Source organism: Balaenoptera acutorostrata, chromosome 19 (assembly GCF_949987535.1).
Source record: "Balaenoptera acutorostrata chromosome 19, mBalAcu1.1, whole genome shotgun sequence".
Lineage (NCBI taxonomy): Eukaryota > Metazoa > Chordata > Mammalia > Artiodactyla > Balaenopteridae > Balaenoptera > Balaenoptera acutorostrata.
The window spans coordinates 4,321,593-4,347,874 of record NC_080082.1 but is presented as its reverse complement, the minus strand read 5'-3'; the positions used below and the strand labels follow the sequence as shown (position 1 = coordinate 4,347,874).

Sequence of the window (26,282 nt, the reverse complement as noted above, 5' to 3'; positions counted from 1 at the left end):
TTAGGAGGGCTGGAGGGTGCCCGGCAGAGAGGGTCCGTCGGTGCGGGCGTCGTATTTTAGTCAAAGGTGCGTCAGCAGATAGAGACTGGGTGGGTGCCAAGCCCCATGACGGGAAGTATCTTGGTGAAATGTCACCATGATGTAAAGGTTTCATTCCCCTGGGGGCGACAAATGGATGCCTTCTTGACAGAGTCACTCTCTGACCTGGGGTGGGGCACGGTGCCTGTCTCCACTGAGCCCCACTCTCCACGCAGGAAGCAGAGAAGGGCAGGGAGGGTCGCAGTGAGTGCTGGGTTGTTTGTGGGCGGCCCTCCCCTGTGTGGGTGGTGACGGGAAATCCCCAAGGAAGCCCACCCCTCGGGAAGGCACGGTGGCATTGAGAAAGGGGCTTGGAGGTCAGACGGAGCTGCGTTCCAGCCCCAGGTTTTCTGCTTGCAGTTGTGTGACCCTGGGCAGGTTTCTGACACTCCAGGGGCCTCAGTCTCCTCATCTGTAAAATGGGAGCAATAGAGCCCAAACCTCTGAATCATCAGGAGGGTGAAGTGAGAAATGCAGCAACGGGCGTGCGGTGGGTCTCCCTCCGTGTAAGCCCCGCCGGCCTCCCTGGTGGGGGCCTGTACATGTCATTGGAAAGCCCCAGGTGGTGGTGGGCAGTGTGTGTGTGTCTCATTGGGAAAACTTTTTTTTTTAATTTATTTTATTGAAGTATAGTTGGTTTATAATGTTGTGTTAATTTCTGCTGTACAGCAAAGTGACTCAGTTATACAAATATATATTCTTTTTCATATTCTTTTCCATTATGGTTTATCCCAGGATATTGAATGTAGTTCCCTGTGCTATACAGTAGGACCTTGTTGTTTATCCATTCTCTATAATAGTTTGCATCTGCTAACCCCAAACTCCCACTCCATCCCCCCCCCATCCCCTCTCCCCCTTGGCAACCACTAGTCTATTCTCTATGTCTGTGAGTCTGTTTCTTTTAAATTGTAGATGGAAAGGGGGCTGAAGTGCTTTTTCCCTAAGTTCTGATCGAGCTGTTTCGGCAGTGGAAGCTGAATGCCAAGGGGCTGAAGGCCAAGGGGGGCTGGCGTGGCCCCGGCGAAGTCGCCTCGGCTGGTGGGCTCGTGCTGTGACCCAGCGCCGATCGCCACTGCCCAGGTTCCAGCCACGATCCCAGCCTTGGCCTCCCCATTTGCCTCTCTGTTCCTCCCTTACCCCCTTCCATACAGCTGCCAGTGGGATACTTAGAACAGTTTTCCTCACTTATTATCTGATGCTTGTATTAGTTTGCCAGGGCTGCCAGGATAAAGTACCACAGACTGAGTGGTTTAAACAACACAAATTCATTTTCTCACACTTCTGGAGTCTGGAAGTCCAAGATCAAGGTGTCGGCGGGGCTGGTTTCTTTTAGGCCTTGCTCCTTGGCGTGTAGACGGTGGTCTCCTTGCTGTATCTCACACTCTCATCCCTCTGTGTGTGTCTGTGTCCTAATCCCTTCTTCTTATAAGGACACCAGTCATACTGGAGCAGGGCTCACCCATATGACCTCATTTTAACTTAATCACCTCTTTAAAGACCCTTTCTCCAAATACAGTCACAGTCTGAGGTGCTGGGGGTTAGGACTTCGACATAGGAATTTGCGGGCCACACAACTCAGTCCAGGATTCTGTTTTTTTTCCCTGTGTGCCAGCCCAGTGCTGTGCTCTGGAATGTAGATGTGAGATGCCAGCCCTTACTGTTACAATTCTGCTTAAATCTTCAGTGTTCTCCTGTGGCCCGAACTTAGCAGAAGCCGTCAAGGTCCAGGCGTTGCCCCCTCCCCAGCATGGACCCCACCAACCCTCCCTGAGCTCCAGCCAGGCCAGACCACTTTCAGACCCAATAGCGCCGCCCAGCACCATGCCCTGAATGGCCCAACCCAAGACACGTCGGTGTGGTCCAGGCTAGCGACTGTCTCGAGGTGGAGAAGCCACTTGGAGAAACGCCTCTTTTCACTTGTGTTTCTCCCCGTGGGAAGGTTTGACTAAACCCCAGGGTTGGGAATTCCGTGGTGGTCCAGTGGTTAGGACTCTGTGCTCTGAGTGCTGAGGGCCCAGGTTCAATCACTGGTTGGGGAACTAAGATCCCGCAAACCACGCGGTGTGGCCATAAACCAACCAACCAACCAACCAACCCCATGGTTCTCCCAACTCTGAAGCTCCAGCCGAGGCTTTATCAGTTGTCTCCGGAACCTTGGAGGGAAGGACCCGTCTGCGGCCCATGGACCAAGCAAGGCCCTTGAATGTTCAGAGTGAAGGCGGCCGACCCAAGTGTTCTGGAATAAGGTCGCCCTCGTTCAGGAGAACATGCCGGGAGAATGCACTTGGAACCAGCAGTGGTTTCACTGTCCTTTCATGCTTTGGCATTTTGCTTTGTTTTATTCATTAATATTTTTAAAAATTTAAAATAGACAAGTCCAAAGGCTAGTATGCACTCACCACCGAGGTCCGGCCCCCGAGGACACCCTCCTCTGGCGACTACATCACAGTTCCTGCCAACTCAGCCTGTCCACTCAGCGTGAACGGAGCTTACACTTTGCCGTATTTGCTTGAGATTTTTTTTTAAATTAATTAATTAATTAATGAATTTATGGCTGTGTTGGGTCTTCGTTGCTGCACACGGGCTCTCTCTAGTTGCAGCGAGCGGGGGCTACTCTTCGTTGCGGTACGCGGGCTTCTCATTGCGGTGGCTTCTCTTGTTGCAGAGCATGGGCTCTAGGCACGGGGGCTTCAGTAGTTGTGGCTCATAGGCTCAGTAGTTGTGGCGCACGGGCTTAGTTGCTCCATGGCATGTGGGATCTTCCCGGACCAGGGTTCAAACCCCTGCATTGGCAGGTGGATTCTTAACCACTGCGCCACCAGGGAAGTACCGAGACTTTTAATAGAAACAATATATTAGACATAAAGATGAGTTCCCTCATATTCTCCTTCCTGGTTCAATTTCCCTCACCCTGGCATCATCTACCACCATGAACTTGGTCTGTTCAGTCCCGGTTTTACAGTACAAACACATGCAGGCGCACACACGTGCACACACACACCATATACATATATGTACATACACGTATAATACATGTGTATATAATACACACATATACACAGATGTATGTACATATACACATATCTATAAACTATACAAGGTTTGGTTTATATGCCTTAAAATGCACACAAATAGTACCATTAGCATAGTATTCTTTTTTTTTCCTCTTTCGTGCTGTACTTTTAATTTTATTTTTTACATTTTTTTCCAAATATAATATACTCCTTATAAGTTTTATATGTACAAATTGTGGCAGTCAGGTTAAATTAGCATAGTATTCTACAGCTTGCTTTTTTAGCCCAACATCAGATTTGAGCTTTGTTTATGCCAACACTCACAGAGCTCCAAGTCATCATTTTTACTTGCTGTATAATATTCCACCCACACTGACTCACAATTCATTTACCCATCCCCCTACTGAGAGTCATTTGAGTTGTGCCCGTTGGTGATTTAAACCAAACCCAGTTTAGTTGAGTCGTGTAAGCAATTCCTATTTCATGCCTTTTGGGGTGCCCTGCCCTTCAGGATGCCGAAGAGTAAAGCAAATCGGGTGTTGCCGTGACGCCCGAGTGGACACTCCGTGATGTCGATCCCGCTCCTTCTTTGTCCTAAATCTTAACCCAGTGTCAGTGCGTTTTGGCATCCTTTTCAGCCTGGCCTCTGCAGCTGGGAAATGCTCGTATATGGTGGTGTGACTAAGCAGGGAGACGTCAGGGACCCTGGGAGCTTCTGCGTTTCTGGCTTGATCCCCACAGGGCGAACGAGCACTCAGAAGTCCCCCACCCTAACCCAGGTCCCTGCGGCTCTGCCCCAAAGGGAACTCCTCGGGAGGGAGGCCACATCTCACCCACCCCAAGGAGTCAGGCCTCCCCCTACATGGCGGTTATATTTATCTGAAGCGTAAGCTCGGTCAGGACCCTGGAGAGTTTCCAGGGTTGGAGATGGGAACTGCCGCGTTCCCATAGCTCCTCCACTCCAGCTCTGCCTCCTGGGATGCCCCAGATGCGTCCTTGAGGGTGTCCTCCTCCAGCTGCCAGCTTGCAGCCCCAGACCACGCGACCGGTGAAAACCCAGCTGTTGCTGGTATAGGAGAAGACCAGAGGGGCCACCCGGGGTTCCGGGTGGGTCAGCGTCCAGGCTTGGCTGCCTCCCCCCCATCCAAGGGGGCCCTGGAGCCCCTCCCACCAGCTCCCCGCGCTGTCTTGTCAGGCCTGTCCCGCTGGGTAGGGGCTGTGGGTTTCCTCGCCTGTTGCCCAACTGAGAGCTCCCTGAGGCCAGGACAGCGCCCTTTTCATCTTCGTGTCCCAGCGCCCAGCACAAAATAGGTGTCTAATAAAGGTCATTGGGTGACTGACGGACTCTCCTTGGGAGTAAAGCAGAGGCGAGAGGGTGAACGAACACACTCATTCAAGCCCTGCCTTGTCTTCTTGGACCAGACAATAAGCCAGGAGGAAGACCACGCTTGTGACCTTTAGTGTGACCCATGGAGCCAGGGTGGCATGATGGGAAATCCCGGACCCTCAGAGACATCACACCTGGGTTCGAGTCTTGCCAGTACAGCGGCCTTGGGACCGGCACTCCAAGCCTCAGCCTCCTCACCTGTAAAATGGGAGTGATAACAGACCGACCTCCTGGGTTGTCGTGAGGATTGGAAATGACATAATGAGGTGACTGGCCCACGTAGATGCTCAGGAAGGGTTCTGGGAAGAAACACAAGGCACAGCGGAAATTCACCTAACAAATTAACTTTGGGCCGTGGAATTTTAAAATTACTAAGTGTATTCCAAGACTAAGGCAGCTTTTCCTAAGACGCTAACTAAGAAAGGTTAGTAAGCGGCGTCATTTGGGAAAAGGGCCTGTAGCCCAAAGGCAAGGAGGGATCGTCAAGATCCTTGATGGGTCATAAAGTGAGGGATTCACCACAGTTGGCACCGGGGGTCTCTGAGAGGAGTGAATCCCAACCAATGGGACCATGAGGCCGTGCACCACGGCCCCCAGCCCGGCACGTGTCAGGGTTAGGGTTCCAGAAATGCTCCTTGGGAAGTGCAGCTCCAAGATGGGCCTTGAAGGACCGGGAGTCCCAGCCGCCATCTTCTGTCCCCTCGGCCCTGCTGATGCAGTTGTTGGGTACTAATAACCCATATGAAGCCCTAACTTAGCAGCCAAAAGGGTAACTAACACCCGGCAGTGCCTGTAGCGAGCTCATTGTCAGACAGAAGCTGCCTGAGGGAGGCTGCGTGCCAGGCTGTTTAGGGGGTTTGCCAGGCAGGGATGGGATGAGAGCGGGTACACAGATACCCCTTGGAGGTCCTCTCTCTTTGTACTGTCACTTTCTCCAAGGAGCAAATCGGCAGAGTGCACGGCTGGGTCCCTGGCTGGGTCCTGGGAGATTGTGTCGTAGTGTGTGACGGTTTCACAGGTGGTACCCGGTGGAAGGGCCGTGATAGGTGGGACCTCATGCAGTGATGGGTCTGGGGATGCCTGACAATCGCTTTGGGAACTGAGTCTTACTTCACAGGGACCAGGAAGTTTGCCACTCACGTTGGTTCACGGCACGCCCTTTCGCGATGTGAAATGACTTTAGCAATCTCTTTTGGGGGCAGGAGATGGAGCTTAATTCAGGCCGTCGACCCACCGCAGTCCTGAATGAGTCCAAATGCTGACTCAGAGCGAGCATAGATGGCTCCATGAGAAGTTGAGTCCAGGAGAGACTGAGCCAGGCTGTCCCATGCGGCATCAGGCAGCTTGCCTTGCTGGAGACCCTTGGCTTGAATCCCAGCTCCACCACTTCCTGCCTGCGGGACCTTGGTGGTTTAGCTTCTGTGGCCTCAGTCTCCGCATCTGCAAAGTGGGGAGAATGATGTCCGGTCCGGTCACTGCCGTCGCGGGTTTGACACTGACCGACTTCTCCCGCCGCCCTCTGCTTCTTTTCAGAGCACACGAGCACCTCAGGAGCCCAGGCCACCCTGTCATCCCAGCCCTTGCTGCCAGCGTGGAGCCATGAGCTGTGTCCTGAACGGCATTGTGCCCTTGGGGCTGGTGCTGCTGGTCTGTGGAGCCCAAGGCTTTTTCCTGCCCAATGTCACGCACCTAGAGAAGCTGCTCAGCAAATACCAGCAGGACAGACCCCACTCCCGGGTCCGGAGGGCCATCCCCAGGCTGGACAAGGAGGAGATCCTCATGCTTCACAACAAGCTGCGGGGCCAGGTGTCGCCACCGGCCTCCAACATGGAGTACATGGTGAGCGCTGGGGCACCACTGGGGCTGGCCCCATCAGCGGGGGGAGGGGTGGGGGATGGCAGGCTTGGGGACTTCTGGTGAGAGAGGGCCCCCTGCCTCTGTTCCGGATGCCCTACCCGATCAGCATAGGCTGCACCTCTCTGTAGCTCAGCCCGAGCTCCCCGCCCTTGACTCTTCCTCCCAGACCCTCCTGGAGGGGGAGGGGGAGGGGGAGGGTCAAGGGCTGGGCTTTGGTGAGTCCGACCCCAGCTCTGCTACGTCTTCACTGTGTGACCTTGATGTCTCCTTAGCCAGTCTGAGCCTCAGCGTCTACTTTGGAAATCCCACCTCATGTGGCCCCCGTGACCGTCTCACGGCATATGTGTTGACTGCCTGGCACAGATGCTCAGCCCTGGGGCTGTGCTGTTACCGCTGTCCTTGTGTCACCCTTAGCTTCACCCCACCGTTTAGCTGCGCCTTCCGTCTGAGGAGCGAGGGGTGGCCGAGTCCGTGAGTGATGGGGTGTCTGCTGGGGAGGAGCTGTAGAGGAGGGACAGTGGAGGGTCCCCTGTGCGTCTGGAGAAGCCCCGCGTTTCGGAGCAGCAGGGGCAGCCGGCTCCCTGGTGCACGTCCCCAGCTCTGCCCTCACTCATGTGTCTCTGTGTCCCATCCCCCCAGCCCTGTGAAACGGGCGCCATGGTATCCCCCCACTTTACAGACTGCGAAACCGAGGCCCGAGGTCACACAGCTGTAGAGGCGGAGGCGAATGCTGACCTGGGTCTGGCTGAGTCCAGGACCCATGCTCTTGTCCCCTCTCCACGCTCCCCCCCCACCCCCGACCCCACCGGTACCAGGGGCTCTTTCTCCAGCCTTTTCCATCCTCCCTTGATTATCGGGGCAGCCTCAGCCCTGGGGTGGGGGCGGGGGCTGTTTCACCTCCCATCTTGCCCTCTTCCGGCCCATTCTGCATCCTGGTATCACGTTATAGTTCCTAAATCTCACTCTCTTCCAGCCTTTGCCCTGGCAGGAGCCTCGGTGCCCTCTGCGTTTCTCGCCCCACATCCGAGGGCTCCTATCAGGAGCCCTTGTCTGTCTGGATAGCCTGTTTCCCTCCCTTGCCTTTGGCCGCAGAGGCCTCTGGGTGCTGTGTGTGTTACAGACCCCACCCCCACCCCCCGTCCCCAGGAGGGCTGCACCTTCATCACTCCCGTATCCACCTCCCTGCAGCCCTGGCCCCGGGCCCTCTCCTTCCTCTGGACTCTCAGCTGCCGCTCTCTGTGTTGCCTGTGCTCCGACCTTGGCCACCCTCACGGTCGGTCACCTGCCCGTGTGCCTGTGAGTCCCTTGGTGTCCTTGTCTGTGCTTGCGCGAGGTGGCCCATCGCCAGCTGTGGGACGGATGAATGGATGCCCGTCTGCGCAGAGCCCCGAGCAAGCCCCGAGTCCTCTGGGAACTCGTTATGAAACCATTTCTCTTTTCCCTGAAGAAAATGGTCCAGACATTTATTCCGAAGGGGCTGTGATAATTTTAGGAGGCAGAGTGGGCGCCCTTTCAACACGCTAACGCATGGGGCAGCTGCGCAGACCTTTATAGGGTTAAAGGTGGAGAGAATCAGGGTGGATTTTCTTTTTAGGGCACGGACTCCTCCCCGCTCCTTCCCAGCAGCTGGTCATTTGGCGTCTGTCCCTGTGGGGAAAAGACACTCTCCACCTCTTTCTGGATCAGTCACCCTGCATCCTGTGCCCCTCCCCACCCCAAGGCCCCGTGTGGTGCCTACCAGGGAGCAGGCATTTTCCTGGGCCTGAAGCTTGACTGAGCCCCAGCCCTGCCAGGGTCGTGGCCGTTTCCTGCCTCCTGTGGGGAGCAGGCTGGGTTTCTGCCGGTCTTTTCCTCATGCCCTGTGCTTGTCCGGTGCTTGTGGGGGAGATGCAGGGCAGGGGAAAGGAGCTTGGGGATGCAGCAGGCAGGGACAGGCCCTGGGCAGCCTGTGATTAGCCTGCTGTGTTTTCCTATTTGTTTACTTCATGGTATCTCAGGGTTGGAGCTGGGCTCTGGCTCCTTCGGTCTCAACAGCCCCCCTGTGGGGGAAGTAGAGCCTTTAGGGGTGTTGTTGAGGCCGCCTCTGAGCAGGGGGCCGCCTCTGAGCAGGGGGCCGCGGGGCAGGGCCGGCAGTCCAAGGCTCAGCACCATCCCCTCCCTCCCGGCATCCTCGGCCCAGAGCTGCCCGGCCCGTCTCCACCCAGACAAGTGGCACTGATTTGAGAAAGTGTCTCAGATCCATGGCTTCCTGCTCGGCCCTGCTCGCTGGGGCTTCGAGCCACAGTCCTTTGAAACACGCTCAGCACTGAGAGGTGGATTTTAAACCTCCAGAAGTTAAGATACCCCACTTTGAGGTTTTATGAGTGGACAAGCTCTGGAGCCAGCCTGCCTGGGGTTAGGTAGCTGCCACATGCTAACTGTGTGACTTAGGCAGATTACTTAGCCTCTCTGCGTTTATAATTCCTCACCAAGCACAACGGTGACGACAAAAGTACCTTTCTCACAGAGTTGTTTGGAGGAGTCAATAAGATAATGCATGATACTAAATAAACGTGAATTATACTGTTGCTATGATTTTAGTAACCATTATTATTTTAGTGAAGTGGGACCAGCACTTGGTGGCAGCGTGCAGAGCAGGAAGAGCCCCCTTGGAAGCCAGACACGGCTGGCTTGTTAAAGTTCTAACAAGTTCCTAGCTGGGTGACCTTAGGCAAGTTACTTAACCTCTCTTAACCTCAGAGGTTTTCGTTTGTTTGTTTGTTTGTTTTATCTGTAACAGTGGAGAGATAAAACATACCTCCAGGGCTTGTTGGGGGAATTAAATAAGAAAATGGTGCTAATGTTCCCTGCAGCTGGCAGGTGTTCAGATGATGAATGCCCTGGCACCTGGTGGGTGCTTGAGAAAGTTAAGTTCCTTAATATCCAGGTACCATTGACTGAGAGCTACTTTGCTTCTCGTCTGGGGGCTCCATGCCTGCTCTCATTCAACCTTCCCCCACATCCTATTCCAGGTACCATTAGCCCATTTAGAGATAGGGAAACAGAGGCACAGAGAGGTGAAGCCATTTGCTTGAAGTCACACAGCCAGCAAGAGGCAGAGCCTGGCACCGTACCCAGGTTCACCTAACAAGAGCACCTCACTGCCCTGCCCTCTGAAGGTGGGAGGTGCGTGCTCTTATCAACAGGCCTGTCTCCCACTGACTGAGTGTGGCCTCCGGGGGTGTTGACACCCTGTTTCAGGCTGTGCTTGGGCACTGGAGAAAGATCCGAGGCAGAAGTGGTGCAGGGTTTGGTGGGCGCTGAAGGTGGGGCACTGTCTGCGACAAACCCAGAATGTCCCCTGCAGCTGAAATGGGCGTCGGGTCAAGAGGTGTGACCCCAGGCCCCCTGAGGCGTCTGCCCTGGGGCAGGACTTGCCCCTGGATGTTGAGGAGTCGCAGTTATCTTGGCCAGAAGGAGACGGCGAGACAGGAGGAGGAGAGGGCAGTGGGCAGCTCCCGTTCAGGGGTCCCACAGTTGGTTCAACCAGTCTCCTGTTCCTGTTCCTGGATGGTCCCGGGGCTCTGCCTGGATAGGCTTTCAGTGAGCAACTACTGTGTGCCGGGGCTGGGGCTTCCCAGAGCGAGGGACAGCCCCTGGCTGCCCATGAGCTGGAACATCTGCCCCAAGACTCTGGGAGGGGGCGGGGCAGCTGCTGGCTCGCAGCTGGGAGGGCCGCTTGGCATCTGTCCCTCCGCAGAAGAGAAGTGACCCTGCTTGCCTTGTTCACCGTGTTGTTTCTTGAGGAGTTATGTGTGCTTCCTGGGCCGGCTGGGAGGCGAGAGGGCTGCAGATTCTTTGGCCCAGACCCCTGACTCAGGGAGGGCTGTGCCGGAGGGGAACAGGACTGGGCGAGTTGAAGATATTTCTTGCTACCTAAAAAAATATATACATACATATATATAATGGTAAAATATGCGTAATATAAAACTTACCATTTCAGCCATTTTTAAATGCACTGTTCAGTGGCATTAACTACATTCACACCATTGTGCAACCATCACCACCATCACCGTCATTCATCTCCAGGATTTATTCATCCTCCCATTTCACAGATGAGGAGACTGAGGCTGAGAGAAGGGACTTGCCAGTGTCCCTGACAAGTTAGGGGCTGAGCAGGTGCTCTGAGGATCGGGGCTCCTCTAGGTTCTTTGCTGACCGTCCACTTCCCACCTCCCGAGCAAGGAACGCGTCGGAGACAATGCACGACGTCCCTGTGTCCAGTGTCGCGGAAGCTGAAGCCTGGCCCTCGGGGTCTCCCAGGGCCTGAGCTGGGGACGTCTCTGCAGTTTGGGTTCTTACACCCAGCCCTGACCCTGACCTCCTGGTGCCCATTTCTCGTCCCCTTGCAGACCTGGGATGAAGAGCTGGAGAGGTCGGCGGTGGCCTGGGCCCAGGAGTGCATCTGGGAGCATGGGCCCAACAGCCTGCTGGTGTCCATCGGGCAGAACTTGGCCGTGCACTGGGGCAGGTAAGAGCCGCTGTGACCCCCTGCTTGTGAACGGGGGTCTCACTCACGCCGCCAAACCTCCAAGGCCTTGACAGTGTCTGTTAAATGTCACCCACGGACCTTCCCCCAGGTCAACCGGGCCACATTCCCGAGCACCCAAGCCAGCTGGCAGCCCCTCCCGGCCTGGGGGCTGGTTGCCTTAGAGGAAATGGACAAAACGTCTTCTGGCCGGTTAAGACTCTCTGACCACGTGCTGTGCACACGAGTCCTCCGAATGGGGGCCCAGGGTCCCGGGGTCTGCTTTCGTTTTGCCGCACTTATTGAGAAGTTGGTCTGGACTGGAAACAGCCCCTCAAAGTTCGGGTCAGGGTTTGCTTGCCTTCAGCCGCCTATTTACTCTATTTCCAGCTCTTTAAGCGTGGCGTGTAATGGGTCCACGAGCAGCTGCATTTTCCTTTAGCCAGTGCCTTTCCGGGAGGGACCCGGGCGGGTGTCACCACGGGTCCAGAGGTGTGACTTCCTGGGACCACAGCAACCCAGTGTCCTTTTCTGCTTTTTACGAGCTCAGTCTTGTGACAGCATTAAGAGAAAATGTCTAAAGGGAGCCAAACCCATTGATCCACTGCCCTGGTTCAGCTCTTTGCGTGTTCCTGGGCTTCTGAGGTGCATCTGGCTGTGGGCCGGCATGTTTTCACGTAGCTGTAACTGTGGCCAGGACAGCTGTTAATTCTTTTTTTTTTTTTCCTTCTCATACGATATCAAACCATTTTCTGTTACATAGTTGTCATGGTTATCACGTCGTCAAGGCTGCCTGTGGGCCATCAAGTCGACAGACTGGAATTTAGCCATTCCATTCTTTTGTTTTTTTTTAATTAATTTATTTATTTGTGTTTTGGTTTTTGGTTTTTTTGGGCTGCGTTGGGTCTTCATTGCTGCGCGTGGACTTTCTCTAGTTGCGGTGAGCGGGGGCTACTCTTCGTTGCCGTGCACGGGCTTCTCATTGCGGTGGCTTCTCTTGTTGCGGAGCGTGGGCTCTAGGCACGTGGGCTTTGTAGTTGTGGCACACGGGCTTCAGTAGTTGTGGCTCGTGGGCTCTAGAGCGCAGGCTCAGTAGTTGTGGCGCACGAGCTTGGTTGCTCCGCGGCGTGTGGGATCTTCCCGGGCCAGGGATTGAACCCGTGTCCCCTGCATTGGCAGGAGGGTTCTTAAGCACTGCACCACCAGGGAAGCCCAAGCCATTCCATTCTTGTAGCTAGGTTTTTTTCTTTTTCTTTTCCCGCTTGGCTCATTTGAATGATTTCATTAGAAAACTCTGAGGAGTAGGACTGATGGGTCCCAGGGCACAAAGACTGTCCCCCTTCTGGATGAATATTGCCAACTCACTTTACAAAAGAGACCCTCTTCTGAAGGCCCCTCTGCAGCCAACTGTTCTCTTTCCGAAACCACCCCAGCCTGGCTCTGAGGTTCCAGGGAAATAGACAGACTGGTGATGGGTTCCCCGTGGCCCTAGAGCTCTGTTGCTGCGTGTGTCTCTTTCCCCGAGCTGGCCCCAGGAAGGGAGGCTGCTTCTCCAGCCACGGCACTGACCGCCACCATTCCCTGGGTGCTGACAGTAATTGTTACAAGACTTCTAACCACCCGGGTCCCCACAGTGCCCTCAGAAGTCACCAGTCGCCACCACATCTGTTCTCTTTATTGAAACCACTTTGTTTACGCTTGCTGGTGACAGCAACAGGGGTTCCAATCTGGTTTATTTTCTTTCCCGGTGCCAACCTGGCAGACAGGGTTGAAGCGAGGGGGCGGCGGCCACCAACAGTGGCTGGGGGCGTGCTCCTCAGGGTTGGGGACGAGGGAGGGCTCAGGTGATAAAATCCCAAAGGGGAGCTTGGTACAAGGGTTTGCCCAGCTGACTGCAGGGCTCTGCACACCTGTGGGTTCCTGTGCCTTGAATGAGTTTTCTGCCTTGTGTCTGAGTCCTCGGGTCCCCTGGCAGCCAAGGAACGAAGCTGGTCATGACGTTACAGAAACGTGAGGCTTTAGGCTGCTCTTTGGGGTGTGTGTGTGTGTGCGTGTGCGTGTGTGTGTGTGTGACAGGGACCTGTCTGCCCTGTCCCCCATAGCCAGCTGTTTCCCAACTTCCAGACCCTCCCCTGCCACAGTTCAGTTATCTGGGCAGGATCTGTTCAGTTATCTACTTACTGTTTTTCTCTACGTTGACTTTAAATGGACTTGCACCTTCAGTTTTGTCTTAGCAGTAATATCTGTGAAATATGGGATTCCCCAAATGTACGTGAAAATTAATACATAATTATTAACATAAAAAAGAGCTCACCGAGGGCCAGGTAAAAGTTTCCCACACACACTGGTGGCTTGTAGGTCACCCAGGGACACTCCTGGCACCCAGAGGAGGCCAATTCGGGTTTTAAGCACTTTTAACAGATACTGGGTGGGATACGGGGCTGTTGGCCCAAAGGAGCGCCCCCTCCAGCTGCCCCATGGGTGGCGGTGCTGCCAGCGGGGGTCTCCGTCGTTGGGTGCTTGGTGGCCGGCACATAACAAGCTGATCTGCCCCTGCAGGTATCGCTCTCCTGGCTTCCACGTGCAGTCCTGGTACGACGAGGTGAAGGACTACACCTACCCCTACCCCCACGAGTGCAACCCCTGGTGTCCGGAGAGGTGCTCTGGGACCATGTGCACCCACTACACACAGGTAAGGCTGAAGATCAGGTGTGACCTCAGCCTGGCACCCCCAAACACTGTCACTCACCTGGCCCTGTGGGACTGTTGCCCAGTCAGAAAACCTCTGCTCTATCATTGCCTTAATTTTTTCCTTTAATTCGGCGCTACTCAAAGTATAGCTGGTGGGCCAGGCTGTTTGTGGCCAGTTCACAAATATGGAAACTGAGAGTAAGCACTAGAAACTTCTATGGCAGCTTTACATTGCTGGGGGATTTTCCTTGTGTGTTTTTTTGTTCTTTTTTTGTTTGTTTGCTTTTGTTTTAAACAAATGTGTGGATCTTTAATGGGTTAGGGGAAGAATCTGGTCCTTCACCTCCTCACCACACACCCCTTTCGTGCCAGCACCTTATGGATCCAGGCCAGATTATGTCACCCTGGTCATTTGTCCCTTGAGCTCAGATGTATGGATGTCATCTTTTCAGATAGTTTGGGCCACAACCACCAAGATTGGCTGTGCCGTGAACACCTGCCAGAGGATGAATGTCTGGGGAGATGTTTGGGAGAATGCGGTCTACCTCGTCTGCAATTACTCTCCAAAGTAAGAACAAGTGACATGGTTTTATGGGTTGGGGTGTGTTTGCCTGCTATGGAAGACCCAACTAAAACTGGCTTCAGTGGTAAAATCTCTTTATTATTTCACATAACAAGGCATCTAGAGGTTGGTGTATCTAGGTTAGCTTAATAGCTCAACATGTCAATGAGAACTTTCTGTCTTCTTGCTGTATTGTCCTCTCCTCACGGTCCCAAGATGGCTGTAGAGCACCAGTCATCACATCTTCCCAAACAGAAGGGAAGAGAATGGTAGAAAAGGCCTCTCTCCTTAGGCTTTTCTCACCCCTGGCCCGCTTTCTCCTTATGTCATTGGCCAGAACTAGACCACTCATGGACAAGAGGGAACCAGACTGCCCCAGTTGGCTTTGACCAATGGAACTGCCCCAGTTGGCTTTGCAAGTCATCCCATGGGGCTACTTGAAAGAGTCAGAAGCAGGAGTAGTTGGCTGGGCAACCAGTGGGGTCTGTCATAGGGATTCTTTTTCTCTGAAAATACGCAGCAGATAGCACTCTAGAAAATAGGTATTCATGCTAGTCCTAGTTTTTGCATCTTTATATTTCCCCTCCCAGAAGGGACCTCATCACACCTTTAGGTCATAGTCTCTCTTCCTCTTTACAGCATCCTGATGTCATCAATGTGTCACTTATCCCTTTACTCATTCACCTCCGTTGCTCATCAGACAAGTATGTGCTGATTCTCAGAGACTGGCTCACCCAGTTTACAGCCTGTGGTTTGCACACTGGCCACTGGGCTGGCCGCCATCCTAGCACTGGGCCCTGCACGCAGTGTGCCCTTGAGGCATGTTTTCTCCATGACTGCATGAAGCAGGAATGACCTCATTTACTGGGTTGGATCAGGAGTGGCCGTGAGAAGGTGGGATGAAGAGGGAATCGCTGAGGTTGGGAGGAAGATAGAAACTCTCTGTAAACCATCTGGCACGCCTGTGGTAATGGTGTCTCAAGCAGCCCACAGGGATGAGGGCAGGGGGGTTACGTCATCCATGGGAGGGACCTGAGCCCCAATGAAGAGCAGTAAGGTGGTCCCCATGGTGGAACTCCTTGCAGAGTGGCAGGTGGGGAGTGAGGAATCATTTGATTTAAGTCTTTATATTAAAAAATACACTAGAAGATCCAACCAGAAATACCATTCTTCCCTTATTTAGTCTTTACCGCTTTCTTGAAAAAATAATGACTTGTGTACAGTAAAGTACACTAATCCTAAGAGCACAGCTGGATAAATTTTCACACATATAGACATGTATTAGTCAGCTCAGGCTGCCGTAACAGAATACCACAGATCGGGTGGCTTGAGCAATACACATTTATTTCTCACAGCTCTGGAGGCTGGAAGTCCAGATCAGGGTCCAGCAGGGTCAGTTTCTAGTGAGGAGTCTCTTTCTGGCTCACGGATGGCCACGGTCTCCCTGTGTCTCCACGTAGCGTTTCCTCAGTGTGTGCTGGGGGTTGGAGGGGGAGGGAGAGGGAGGGGGAATTGAGCTCTCTGTGTCTCTTCTTATAAGGACACTAATCCTGTCAGATCAGGGTCCCACCCTTGTGACCTCATTTAACCTTAATCACCTCCTCCGAGGCCCCATCTCCAAATGCAGCCACGTTGGGGGTTAGGGTTTCATCATACGAATTGGGGGGTGGGCACACACGTTCAGTCCATGCATATGTATATGCATTATGTATGCATTATGTATACCTGTGTAACTAGCACCCAGGTCAAGGGAGGGAGTATTTCCAGGACCCCAGGCTGGAAGGGGGGGGCGCTCCCTCATGCCCCCCAGAGTGGCTGACATTCTGACACCCCTCCCCATCGGTCAGTCTGTCTGGTTCGGACCCTCCTGTGAATGGACAGATATGCCGTCTTGTGCCTGCCGTCTGCCTCTCAACACCGTGTCTGGGAGATTGGTCTGTGGTGTTGTGTGTTCGGTGGGCAGTTTTTTTCAGATGTCTTTGTGGTTTTCCATTGATGTCCACAGCCTCTTTCTTCAAGAGTCCGAGCCCCCGGCCGTGCAGGGGGCAGTGGCTGAGAGGGTGGGCCCTGGGGTGGTGTCTGGGCTCAGGTCTCTTTGGGAGGGGGTGGGGTGGGGTGGTCTTGCACCTTGACGGCCTCATGGGTGAGGAGAGGATGCTTACTTCCTGGGGCTGCTGGGAGCGGGGAGGTTGCCCGTCTACAGGACGCCTGGCACCCAGTCCGCATCGACAACTGGTGACCCGGAGAGTTACTGCTCCAGCTGTGTGGGAGACCCGGTTTGTCGCTGAGGAAATGTGGAACCTACCTATGCTGGCGAACTTGGCTGGGGGAGGGGAGGAGCCTGTCTGGGAGGCCCGGATGGTCTGAAGAAACCTACTGAGCCCCACCCGGTGACAGGGCAGGTGCTGGGGCACCCTGGGTCCGCCTGGTGATGGTCCATTTGGGAGGGTCATCCCGAAGCCCCCCATGAGTCCCTAGCCTGCCTGCATACAGGGCAGAGGTGCTCAGCGGAGCAGGGTCTGCAGCCTGGTGGGGGATGTTATTTTGCCATCCGTGGGTGCAGATTATAACAGTACCCCCCAGCCCCCCTCCCACTCTCCCCAGGCCCGATGCCCACGTGGCCCTGGGTGATGCTGTTCCGCTATTTTGAGCCGTCCGGGGGCAAGCAGAGTGTGTGTTTTCTGCACTTGTCTCCCGGCCATCACTCTCAGGACCCCTCCTCGGCCACCCTGGACAGCCGTCAGAAACGTCACCCAATGAGGATGTTGGTTTAGCAAATGCTCAGAGAGCACGTTGCTGTCACCAGGGGCTGGCCCCAGTCTGAGGCATCCACACAATCGCCCCCTTCATCTCGTGACCACCCCCCCTGGTTACCCCACTACAGAGAAGGGGGCAGAGGCTCAGGGTCGAGGGGCATCGGCTGGGGTCACCCGGCTGGCAGGGCCAGGTCCAGCCCCGGGCGTTTGCTCATCACCGCTCGGCCATGCTTGGCCCAGGATCGGGGCCGCGAACCTCTTTCCTGAGTGGACAGACAGGTGACGGGGCACCCACAAAGGAAGTTTCTAGAACAAATCACGGAGACTGGCTCCCAATCACTCACCTCTCCGGCCTGTGCTGCTAAAGGCCCAGGTGCTGGGAGAAGGGCTTGGGAATTCCACTCACCACCTGCAACCCGGCCCCTGGAGAAATCCCACGGACCGGCCTCTGGTTTTCCTGCCCTGGGGACTTCAAAGGGAGGCGAATGGCACCTGTAATGCCCAGAGCGACCTTGGTCCCAGCCCCGAGAGCAGAGTGTGGTCAGAGGCTCTGAGCCCCACGGCCTGGGTTCAAATCCCAGCCCTCGCACTCCCTCGTTGTGTGACCTTGGGCAAGTCCCTTAACCTCTCTGGGCCTCAGTTTCCTCTTCTGAAAAAGGATTGAACTCCAGCACGTCCCCCCTGGGGTGCTGGAAGGGTGGAGTGAGCAGGTAGGTACGTGGTAAACACGAGGCACTCCCTGGAACAGGCTGACGTTTACTCACTTGAGAAACGGCTTCAGAGGGTCCCAGCAGCTTCCAGTGCAGAGGCACCGGGGCTGGGACTGGGGGTGGCCGGCAGCAGTCAGGGCTGTGTGAGGGAGCAGCGCGGGTAGGTGTGAGGCCACGGGACAGAGGTGCAGGGAGGAGGATGCTTCGTAGCTCCCGACTGGGATTCTTCTGGAATCCTCTAGACTCTGTACACAGGAGGGGCTCAGGGCAGGTGCCTTTCCCCCTTCACACCTTCCTTCCTCCCTGACCGTGTCTGGGGTCCCGAGAGGCTCCAGAAAGGAGAGAGAAGCCCCCCGGGCCCTGGCGGGGCGGCCCCCTGACGGTGTTTCTGGTCTGTCCTCAGGGGGAACTGGATCGGAGAAGCCCCCTACAGAACCGGCCGGCCCTGCTCCGAGTGCCCGCCCAGGTACGGAGGCAGCTGCAGGAACAACTTGTGTTACCGAGGTAGGAAACGACTTCAAAACCCTTTGGAACGGGGTTCCCCTCAGTCCCTGAGTCATAGAGTGGCTGACGTGAAACGGGGAAGTTGGACAATTTAGGGGGGAAGTTGGTCCCTCCCACCCTCACCCTCGGCCCTCCCTTCCTCCCCTCCCCATCTCTGGACTCAGGGTTCAGCCCCAGCTCCCCGGGGACATGGCTGCCCCTGGGACATCCCCCCAGCGGGCGTCTCCCGTGGGAGGCATCCCTGCCCTCTTGGTGCTCAGAGTTTGGTATAAAACTGACAACAAACAAGGAATTTAAAACAGCCACGTGATTGATGGTCCAGGCGAGCTGCAGGCTGGGCAGGGGCCGCCCCCGCGGGTTGTCAGAGCCCCTCCTGCCCGTCCTTGTTCCCCCGTCGGCCACCCAGCCGCGTGTGCAGCTCGTCCAGCCCTTACTCGTCAGAAACCTCTGTTTCCCCTACCCCACAGCTCAGGCCAAGCTGGAGCTTTCAGAGGCCGTGTTTTCCGGCGATGCCAGCATTTGCTTATTGCCGGCCGCTCAGAATGTTCTCACGTTCCCCCTCCTGTGAATAATGCACATTTTTCATGCCTCAGGTGCTCCTCGCATTTGGGACTGTTTCCTCCGGCTCCGTCCCAGAAGGAGCAGAGCCTGCCAAGGGGCTGACCGTGTTTTTGAGGTTGAGATGTGTTTTTTTTCCCATGGCTCCATCAACAGGTCTTGTGATGGCTGAGAGGGGTCTTTCAGGAGAGGTGGGGTGGGGGGGAACGCAGGATCAGTCCAGTGGGCTCCGGGGTGAAGAGTGGGGCTCCCAGACCCTCCCAGGCCCGCTGTTCGCTGCTGATTCTGCCCACTGCAGGGCGGGCGTGGGGTTCTTGCAGGGGGGGAGAAGCAAGGATCTGACGGTCCAGTCCGTGCTGGTTCCCTGGGTCGTGAGTTATATGCGGGTGGCTGAGCCTCCAGGGGGAACTCAGGGGGCTCAACCCAAGGTCTGGACATGAGACTTCTGGGTCTGGCTCTCCATGATTGGAGGCTGTTTGCTCAAACCAGCTGATGACTCTGCCCATCAGCAAAATGGGTATGATAACTCCAGCCTTCCATGACGTACCTCAGGCTCCGATGAGAGAGTCGGTGCATTTGGTGTGAATGTATTGAGCGCCTGCTGTGTGCCAGGACGTTGCTAGGTGATAGGGATGGAGATGACCGTGGGGACCCGACAGTCACGGTCCTGCCCTCGGGAACATGAGGTCCAGCGGGGCCACTGCCCCGAGGAGTGACGCGCATCTTTCAGGGGAAGTAACAGTTGCCTCAGGGCGTAATAGCAGGAGTATCCACCGACAGCCAGGTCAGGGAAGGCTTCCCAAGGAGGCGGTATTGCGGAAGAGGACACGGCCTAGTAATGAGAGAAGGGAAAGGTGTTTCCGGCAGGCGGAACAGCGTGTGCAAAGGCCTGGAAGATGAGGCATCGCGGTCACGAGACTGTGAGGCACAAGGGCCCACAGGGATGTGCAGGTCCCGGCAGTGCCTGCCACGCAGCAGGGGCTCTGTAAGCATTTGTTAGATGGAGTTTCTCCTGCTCTCTCACCCCCTCTCAGGCAACACCTCTTCACTGTCTTCGAGAGGGAGGTGCCCACACCTGTCCTTAGTGAAATATTCCCAGATAGCCCAGCTCTGATTCCTGGATTCGTGGGACAAGCATGGGTTTTAGAGTTCGGCACATCTGCCTGAGGAATGTCAACCCTGCATGTTCCAGCGGTGGGCACCTGGGCAGGGCATTTCATCTCTCTGAGCCTCAGTCCTCCTGTGTGAAAATGGGGTGATGTGTCAGCCCCTGTGGGTCGTAAGAGGGCTGAGAAGAACGCAGGCTGACACTCCAGGCATATCAGGCCACAAATCCCCATTCAGGCAGGTCCCGTGGCTGCTGTCCAATCACCCCGAGGGGCAAATCCCCCCATCAGATCCTGAGTGCTGATTTGGGGACCGTGAGGGAGGGATGCCCACTGGGGTCCCCCTTGGCTCTCCCATTGGGAGGGGGCTCCGTGTGTGCACGAGGCAGGCTGTCAGGGTGCAGGGCAGGCAGAGCGGGGCGTCTCTGCGTTCCTGGACGTGTGTGCTCAGGCACACTGCTTGCCTTCTTTGAGCCTCGGTTTCCCCATCTGTAAGAGTGATGACATCATTCTCCCGCAGATGATTTGCTGGGAGGATGCAACAAGGAGGATGTGAGTTGCTAGGACAGCACCCTGCACATAGTCAGCGCTTTATGAACACAGCTCATTACTTCCTTGGAGAGGTGGGAGTGGGGAGGTATGACTGCGCTTATCACCTGGCATGGGGTTCTTCCTCACATGGGAGGTACTGGGGGCCCTCTCCCAGCCTGGGAGCCCCATCCATCTCAGGATCCTGGCAGACCCCTTCTCTTCTCGGGAAACCCAGCTCTGGTGTCACACCTCCTCCAGGAAGACTTCCCTGAGTCCGCAGACAGGCAGCCCACCTGCCTCCGTGCTCTTACTGCACCCAGACTCTCCTTGAACTTGATTCACCTGTAGTTACAACTGCTGGTTCACTCCCGGGCCTCCAGGGCCACGTAGCAGGTGTGTTCTGCATGTTGTCTGAATAAATATACCCCCAATATCCACAGAGGGTCATTTTCAAAGAACAAATGCACACAAAGATAGCCTAGATGCGGGTTAACCCACCCAATGAAGCCTCCTGGACTTGTTTATTTTGGGTGGAAAATGCCCAACTTCACTTGGCGGGCATCCCGATTTTCTTAGCTAACCATGCAGAAAGTCTCTTCTAAAGCAGCTTATCTGCATAAGCTACTTAGTAAGCGTTTATTGAGGTGCCTGGCAAGGCCTTGACCTATAATGGAGATGGAACAGGGGTAAGGATAGACCGTAAGAGAAGATTCCATCCCTCCAGCCTTTCCCTGTGTGGTGATGAAGGGCGTGGACTTTGGGGAAAGATGGTTCGACTCTCAGCTGTGTGAGCTTGGGCAGGTCACATAGCCTCCCTGAGCCTCAGTTTTCCCGTCTGTAAAATGGGTCTGCTCATGCCTCCCAGGGCAACGAGAGGATGACGTGAGAGCTTGACATTAGTTATGAGCTTCGTCCCCACTTATGGAACCAGGTGGGAGTCTGCAGAATGATGTAGCAATGCTGTGTGCCTTGGGACCCCTGGTCCGGAGCTGGACAGTGCACAGGGTAACCTTGCAGCGAACTCGGGCACGGAATTTCCCCAGGCCTGTACTGGTCCACACAGGGGATCTTAATTAGGATGTGATTAAATACAGCCCGTCCTCTGGGTAAGCATTCCACTTTTCATGTGTGTGTCTGAGGGCGAGGACCGTCTACCCATTTTCTTAAATAGTGAGCCCTCAAATGCTTTAGACTGCTTTACCCAACTATATTTGGCTAAATAAAGCCACGATTATGAGGTATAAAAATCCTAAAGGCCAGTGGAAGAAAACCCAGCTTATTCCAGAGACAGCTCTGGCTTTCAGTGAAGGACAAACCTGAATAGCCACATTGACGGGAAGACAGACAAGAGACAGCCGGTGGGTCCCAAGTGGTGTTTGCAAACCCAGCGTCTTCATAAAGATTTCACCTATAGCGTTTGGCTACAAATGATGTTTTCCGAATTCCCTTCCTGAATGTCTTTAAGCTTTGCTGGGACTTTTTTTTTTTTTTTCCCCAAAAGAGTTCAAAGACAGAATTTGTTGGGCGTTTTGATCATCCTTCACTCAGCAAATTTTGTTGAGCAGCTACTATGTTTTGGGAGCTGGGTGTAGTGTGGTGTGAAGCAGGCTGGCTGCTGGCCTCAGGGAGCTTACAGCTGGTGGGGGAGGTGGGTGGTGGTGAGCACGCCATCCACGAGTAGTACATGGAGGTCCGTGAGCTCTGATAATGAACTTGGAACTCAGGATTGCTGCTCTCCTCCGGCTTAAATCCTGTCCATCCTCCTCATGGGTCAGGGTAGTAGTTGTGCTGTGATGAATCGGCCAGCGAAACAGCTGCAGAGTATCCCAGCCTTGAAAAGCATCAGAGAAGATGTCACTTGCCCTTCATATTCTTGAATGTCTTGTATCAACACAAACCCTTGGTTTGCTTTTTTGGAGAAAAGTTGTTGCTCTTCAGAAGAAGTAAGGACAAGGCTGGGGATTGGTGAACACTTGATGGGACTTGAGTTTTAATCCGTTGACACAAAGAGGCCTGCGAGGGCGCTTCGTGTCTGCTCCTTGAAATCGTTCTTACCCAAACACATCTGTTGTCTTTTCTCATTGGAGGAGCTTGGAAGGCAGGGGTTTCCAACTCGGGTCCACAGACATCCTTGGAGGGGCGGGGGTCCCCCAGCAGAGATGCGCACCGATTCATCTTTGATAAGGGCGCTCAAGCAAACTCAAACAGCAATACTTTGCTTTACTTTGGCTGGAATTTATGGTTTGGTATCCAGCTGGCCTGATTACAGATCACAGTGAGTGGTTAATAGTTGACTTTCATGATGAAAACTGGAAGATAAACTGATGCTTAGTAAATGCAGTGTATTCGGTGAATTAGAATGTTTTGAAACATGAAGGTCATGGTCATGGTTGGAGAAATAATAATATTTGGGTGGGGAAAATATTGGGACCCGAAGAACTAAGTTTTTTTAACCAAGAGTTGGGTCTTTGGCTCGTTCTAGATGATGGTTCCAATGTTATTGGGCTTCGAAACTTCAGTGCAGAGAAAGGTTAAGTGATCTTGACCTGCAGGAGTGGGGAAGGAAGCAGAATGTGCTGGTGGTGAGGGGCAGTGGGGTCCAAGAGCATTGACGAGGGTCTTCATGTGCCATGATGGCGTGTAAATGAGGCGGGCCCCTCCTCCAGTGAGAACCTAGGGCCAGAGGCACCTCAGCGGAGACAGCTACGGTTTGAGGTCAGAGGATGAGGTGGCTTCCTGAAGCTGCTTCCCTGGGCAGAGACGGGACAAGAAACCATTCTGATGATCCAGGGGTGGGCGCCAGGGCCTTCTAACCTCTGGTCAGCCCAGCCGCTCTTGTGTCCAAAGCAAACACGGTGAGCAGAGGGCCATCCATCACCCCTTGGTGGGGAGAATTCCACCTGGCCAGCGCTGTCCTGAAATGTAACTTTCTCTTTGCCACTGAAATGACCCTTTGTGAAACCAAACCTCAAACAAGTTTAGTTTCCAAAGTGCTTCTTTATTTTTTCCGAAATGCATTTTGGTTGAATCCCAGCATGTTGCTTTTCTCTCCCTCTTCACTATTAAGAGACGTACGACCAAAAACCTGAAACGGACGAGATGAACGAGGTGGAAATGGCCCCCATTCCTGAAGAGAAGCACATCTGGGTCCATTCGAGGGTGATCAGACCCACAAAGCCCAAGAAAGCCCCCGCCGTGAACTACATGAGTGAGTGGGGCTCTGCCCTCTGCCAGCCACCTCTGGAGGGGGCAGTTTTCTTTGGGGTGGGCAGAGGAGGGAAACGGGTGGGTTGAGAGGTCTCCAAGTCGACAAACAGCAGGGAACAGGGTGGGGTGTAGCTTGCAAAAAGCACAACCTGAAGACGTTTCTAAAAAATGATATTTTTAAGTCATTTCAAAAGAAGCATTATAGGAGTTGTGCTTGGGTGGCCTTTTCCCCCCTGGCAGGTATTTTAAGGTTAGACCTTCTCTTGTCCTTTCAAAGAGGACTTGGGCTGAAATCGGGTTCCTGTTGGAAGTGCCTGGCTCCCAAAGGGAGAATGAACGTGCAGCGTGGAGCCCGGCTCCCGTGGTCATCATGCACCAGCCCTGTGACTCGGACAGTCACCCGACTCTTTGAGACTTGATGTGCTCATCCGTAAAGTGGGAGCAGTAATGCCTCTGTCAGCATTTTTTTAAATCAGTGAGATATGGACCTGTGCACTTCATATGTCCATATTTTACAAGAGGCATTGTGTTCTTTTTTTTTTTTAATTTATTTTATTTACTTTTTTTTGGCTGCGTTGGATCTTCGTTACCGCACGCAGGCTTTCTCTAGTTGCGGCGAGCGGGGGCTACTCTTCACTGCCGTGTGCGGGCTTCTCGCTGTGGTGGCTTCTCTTGTTGCGGAGCACGGGCTCTAGGTGTGCAGGCTTCAGTAGTTGTGGCGCACAGGCTTCAGTAGTTGTGGCTCACGGGCTCTAGAGCGCAGGCTTGGTAGTTGTGGCGCACGGGCTTAGTGGCTCCGCGGCATGTGGGATCTCCTGGACCAGGGCTCGAACCTGTGTCCCCTGCACTGGCAGGTGGATTTCAACCACTGCGCCACCAGGGAAGCCCGGCATTGTGTTCTTGACAAAGGAGAACTGAAGCAATTACTAAGGAACAAGGCCATGGATTCTAGACCTGGGACAAGCCTCCTGGGCTGTGTGTCAACGTTCTCATCTGTTACTCCTCACACATCTCCTTGCCAGAGCTGTTGCAGCTCTGTCAGGTTGCTGTGGGGATTATTTGCAATAAACGCGGGCCACCCAGTGTCAGCTGTGTTTGAGCTCACCATCAAGTTGCCTCCGACACCCCCCCTTAAGGCCAGAAGTTGGATGTTCTCCCAGAGACTTCCGGAAGTCCCCAGATGCCTAGTGTTCTCATGCTCACCTCTGTCGCACTTTCTTCTCCCTGGTCTCCCAAGACACTTCGCCTCCTAGGGCTTGCTCCTTTCTTTCTGCCCTCCCCTGCCCGGCTCCGATTACCCCCTCCCCTGCTCACCTGTGTATGCGGCACCTTTACTGAAGGGTTGAGGCTCTGGAGGGCATTTTCTTACAGACACGGCACCTAGTGTGGGTTCTCTGCCCGCCAGTGTCTCTCTTTTGCCTCCAAACCTCACACAGCATAAAACCGGACTCACCCCTGAGTAGAAGGCCAGCTCATGCCCATCTTTCTCAAAAATCCTCTGCTATTTTGTCAACTGCCCTGCCCTCAGCCCCCACCATTCTCTCTCCTCTGAGCCTTCAAATGTCTTTCTCCTGGGCTTCCTGCCTGTTTAGTCAGCTGTGGCTTTCTTTGACCGGGAAATACGCTGATGTTCTTGTCTGTCCAGAAATTCCAAACACTTCAGTTGTTTTTTCCTTTAATAATGTAACATTACAAAGTAATGTGTCTTTCTGTCAAACTATGACACTACTGCAAGATTCTAATATGTCCCTATAAAATCAACCAAAAAGGAAAGCTTGGCAAAGTCATCTTGGCTGGGGGCGGGGAGACGACACTGGTGAGAATGGCTGGGTCCCCGCCAACCGGGCTGGACAAGGCTTGCCCTCCAGAGCCCTGTGAGGCTATGGGGTACTTAGTGTGCCAGGCTCCCTTCCAAGCCTACATTTACTTCCTCATTTAAGGCTCACAGCAACCGTTGGAGGTGGATACTGTACTCATCCCCATTAATAAGCAGAATTTGAACCTCAGAGAGGGGGAAGTCAGGTGTCCAAGGTGACAGTGCTACTAGAAAGAGGATCTGGGATTTGAACCTCACCCTAATAAGCCTACAGCCACCGGGCCATGCTCCTGCTCTCGTTATGACATGGATTCCAGAATGTTCCAGAGAGTTCCTCAGAGGGGGGATGGGGTCTTCTAACTCAGACTCATCCTCTCCGCTTCTTGCCTTGACAAGTATTTCTGCATTTCTCTCCTAGCCCAAGTCATCGGGTGTGACACCAAGATGAAGGACAAGTGTAAAGGGTCCACGTGCAACAGGTAAGGCCGGGCCCATCCCCATCTCGCCGCCTACAGCCCTCTGAAGCACCTGCTCTCGGTCATGGGTCCCATCATGATCTGTCAGCTGATCTACATCTGCAGAAATGCCAGATATGCCAGCAGCAGACGTGCTATCGACCGGGAGATCTTGACTGAAGTTTTTGTGAGGCTGGGGGCTCCCTCCCATCTCTGTGCGTGAAGGCGTTACCCAGAGCTCTGTGCCGGGGACGACTGGGGCTGCGGCAGCGTTAGGGCAGGTGTGACCGTGGACGGGTCCAGCACGGCTGCTGTGGAATCCAAGTCGGCCTGCTTCCACAGGGGCCCCACCAGACAGAGCGGCCTGCGTGTCCCCCAGCGTTGAACAAATTCACGTAGCTGATGGAGTCACTTAGTATCGTCCGTTTCAGATGTTGAAAAACATCTGCCAAGAAGAACAAGCTTGGTTTTGGCAACGTAGCTGCTGGGCTGCCCCTTCTGGCAGTGAGTGGCCAACAGGTGCGGCGGCCCTACATAGATCCT

General features: G+C 54.3%; 1 protein-coding gene across 2 annotated transcripts in view; it reads left to right on the top strand.

Annotated features, from left to right (window-relative positions):
• CRISPLD2 (cysteine rich secretory protein LCCL domain containing 2) overlaps positions 1 to 26,282 on the top strand; it is a 67,672-nt gene that overhangs the window by 11,747 nt on the left and 29,643 nt on the right. For both annotated transcript variants that reach the window (XM_007172591.3, XM_057534352.1), the window contains exons 2-8: positions 6,013 to 6,318; positions 10,728 to 10,846; positions 13,403 to 13,535; positions 13,987 to 14,102; positions 17,966 to 18,066; positions 23,329 to 23,469; positions 25,703 to 25,763. In XM_007172591.3, coding sequence (XP_007172653.2) covers positions 6,079 to 6,318; positions 10,728 to 10,846; positions 13,403 to 13,535; positions 13,987 to 14,102; positions 17,966 to 18,066; positions 23,329 to 23,469; positions 25,703 to 25,763 — 911 coding nt within the window. In that variant the 5' untranslated portion in view covers positions 6,013 to 6,078. The remainder of the gene's footprint in view (positions 1 to 6,012; positions 6,319 to 10,727; positions 10,847 to 13,402; positions 13,536 to 13,986; positions 14,103 to 17,965; positions 18,067 to 23,328; positions 23,470 to 25,702; positions 25,764 to 26,282) is intronic.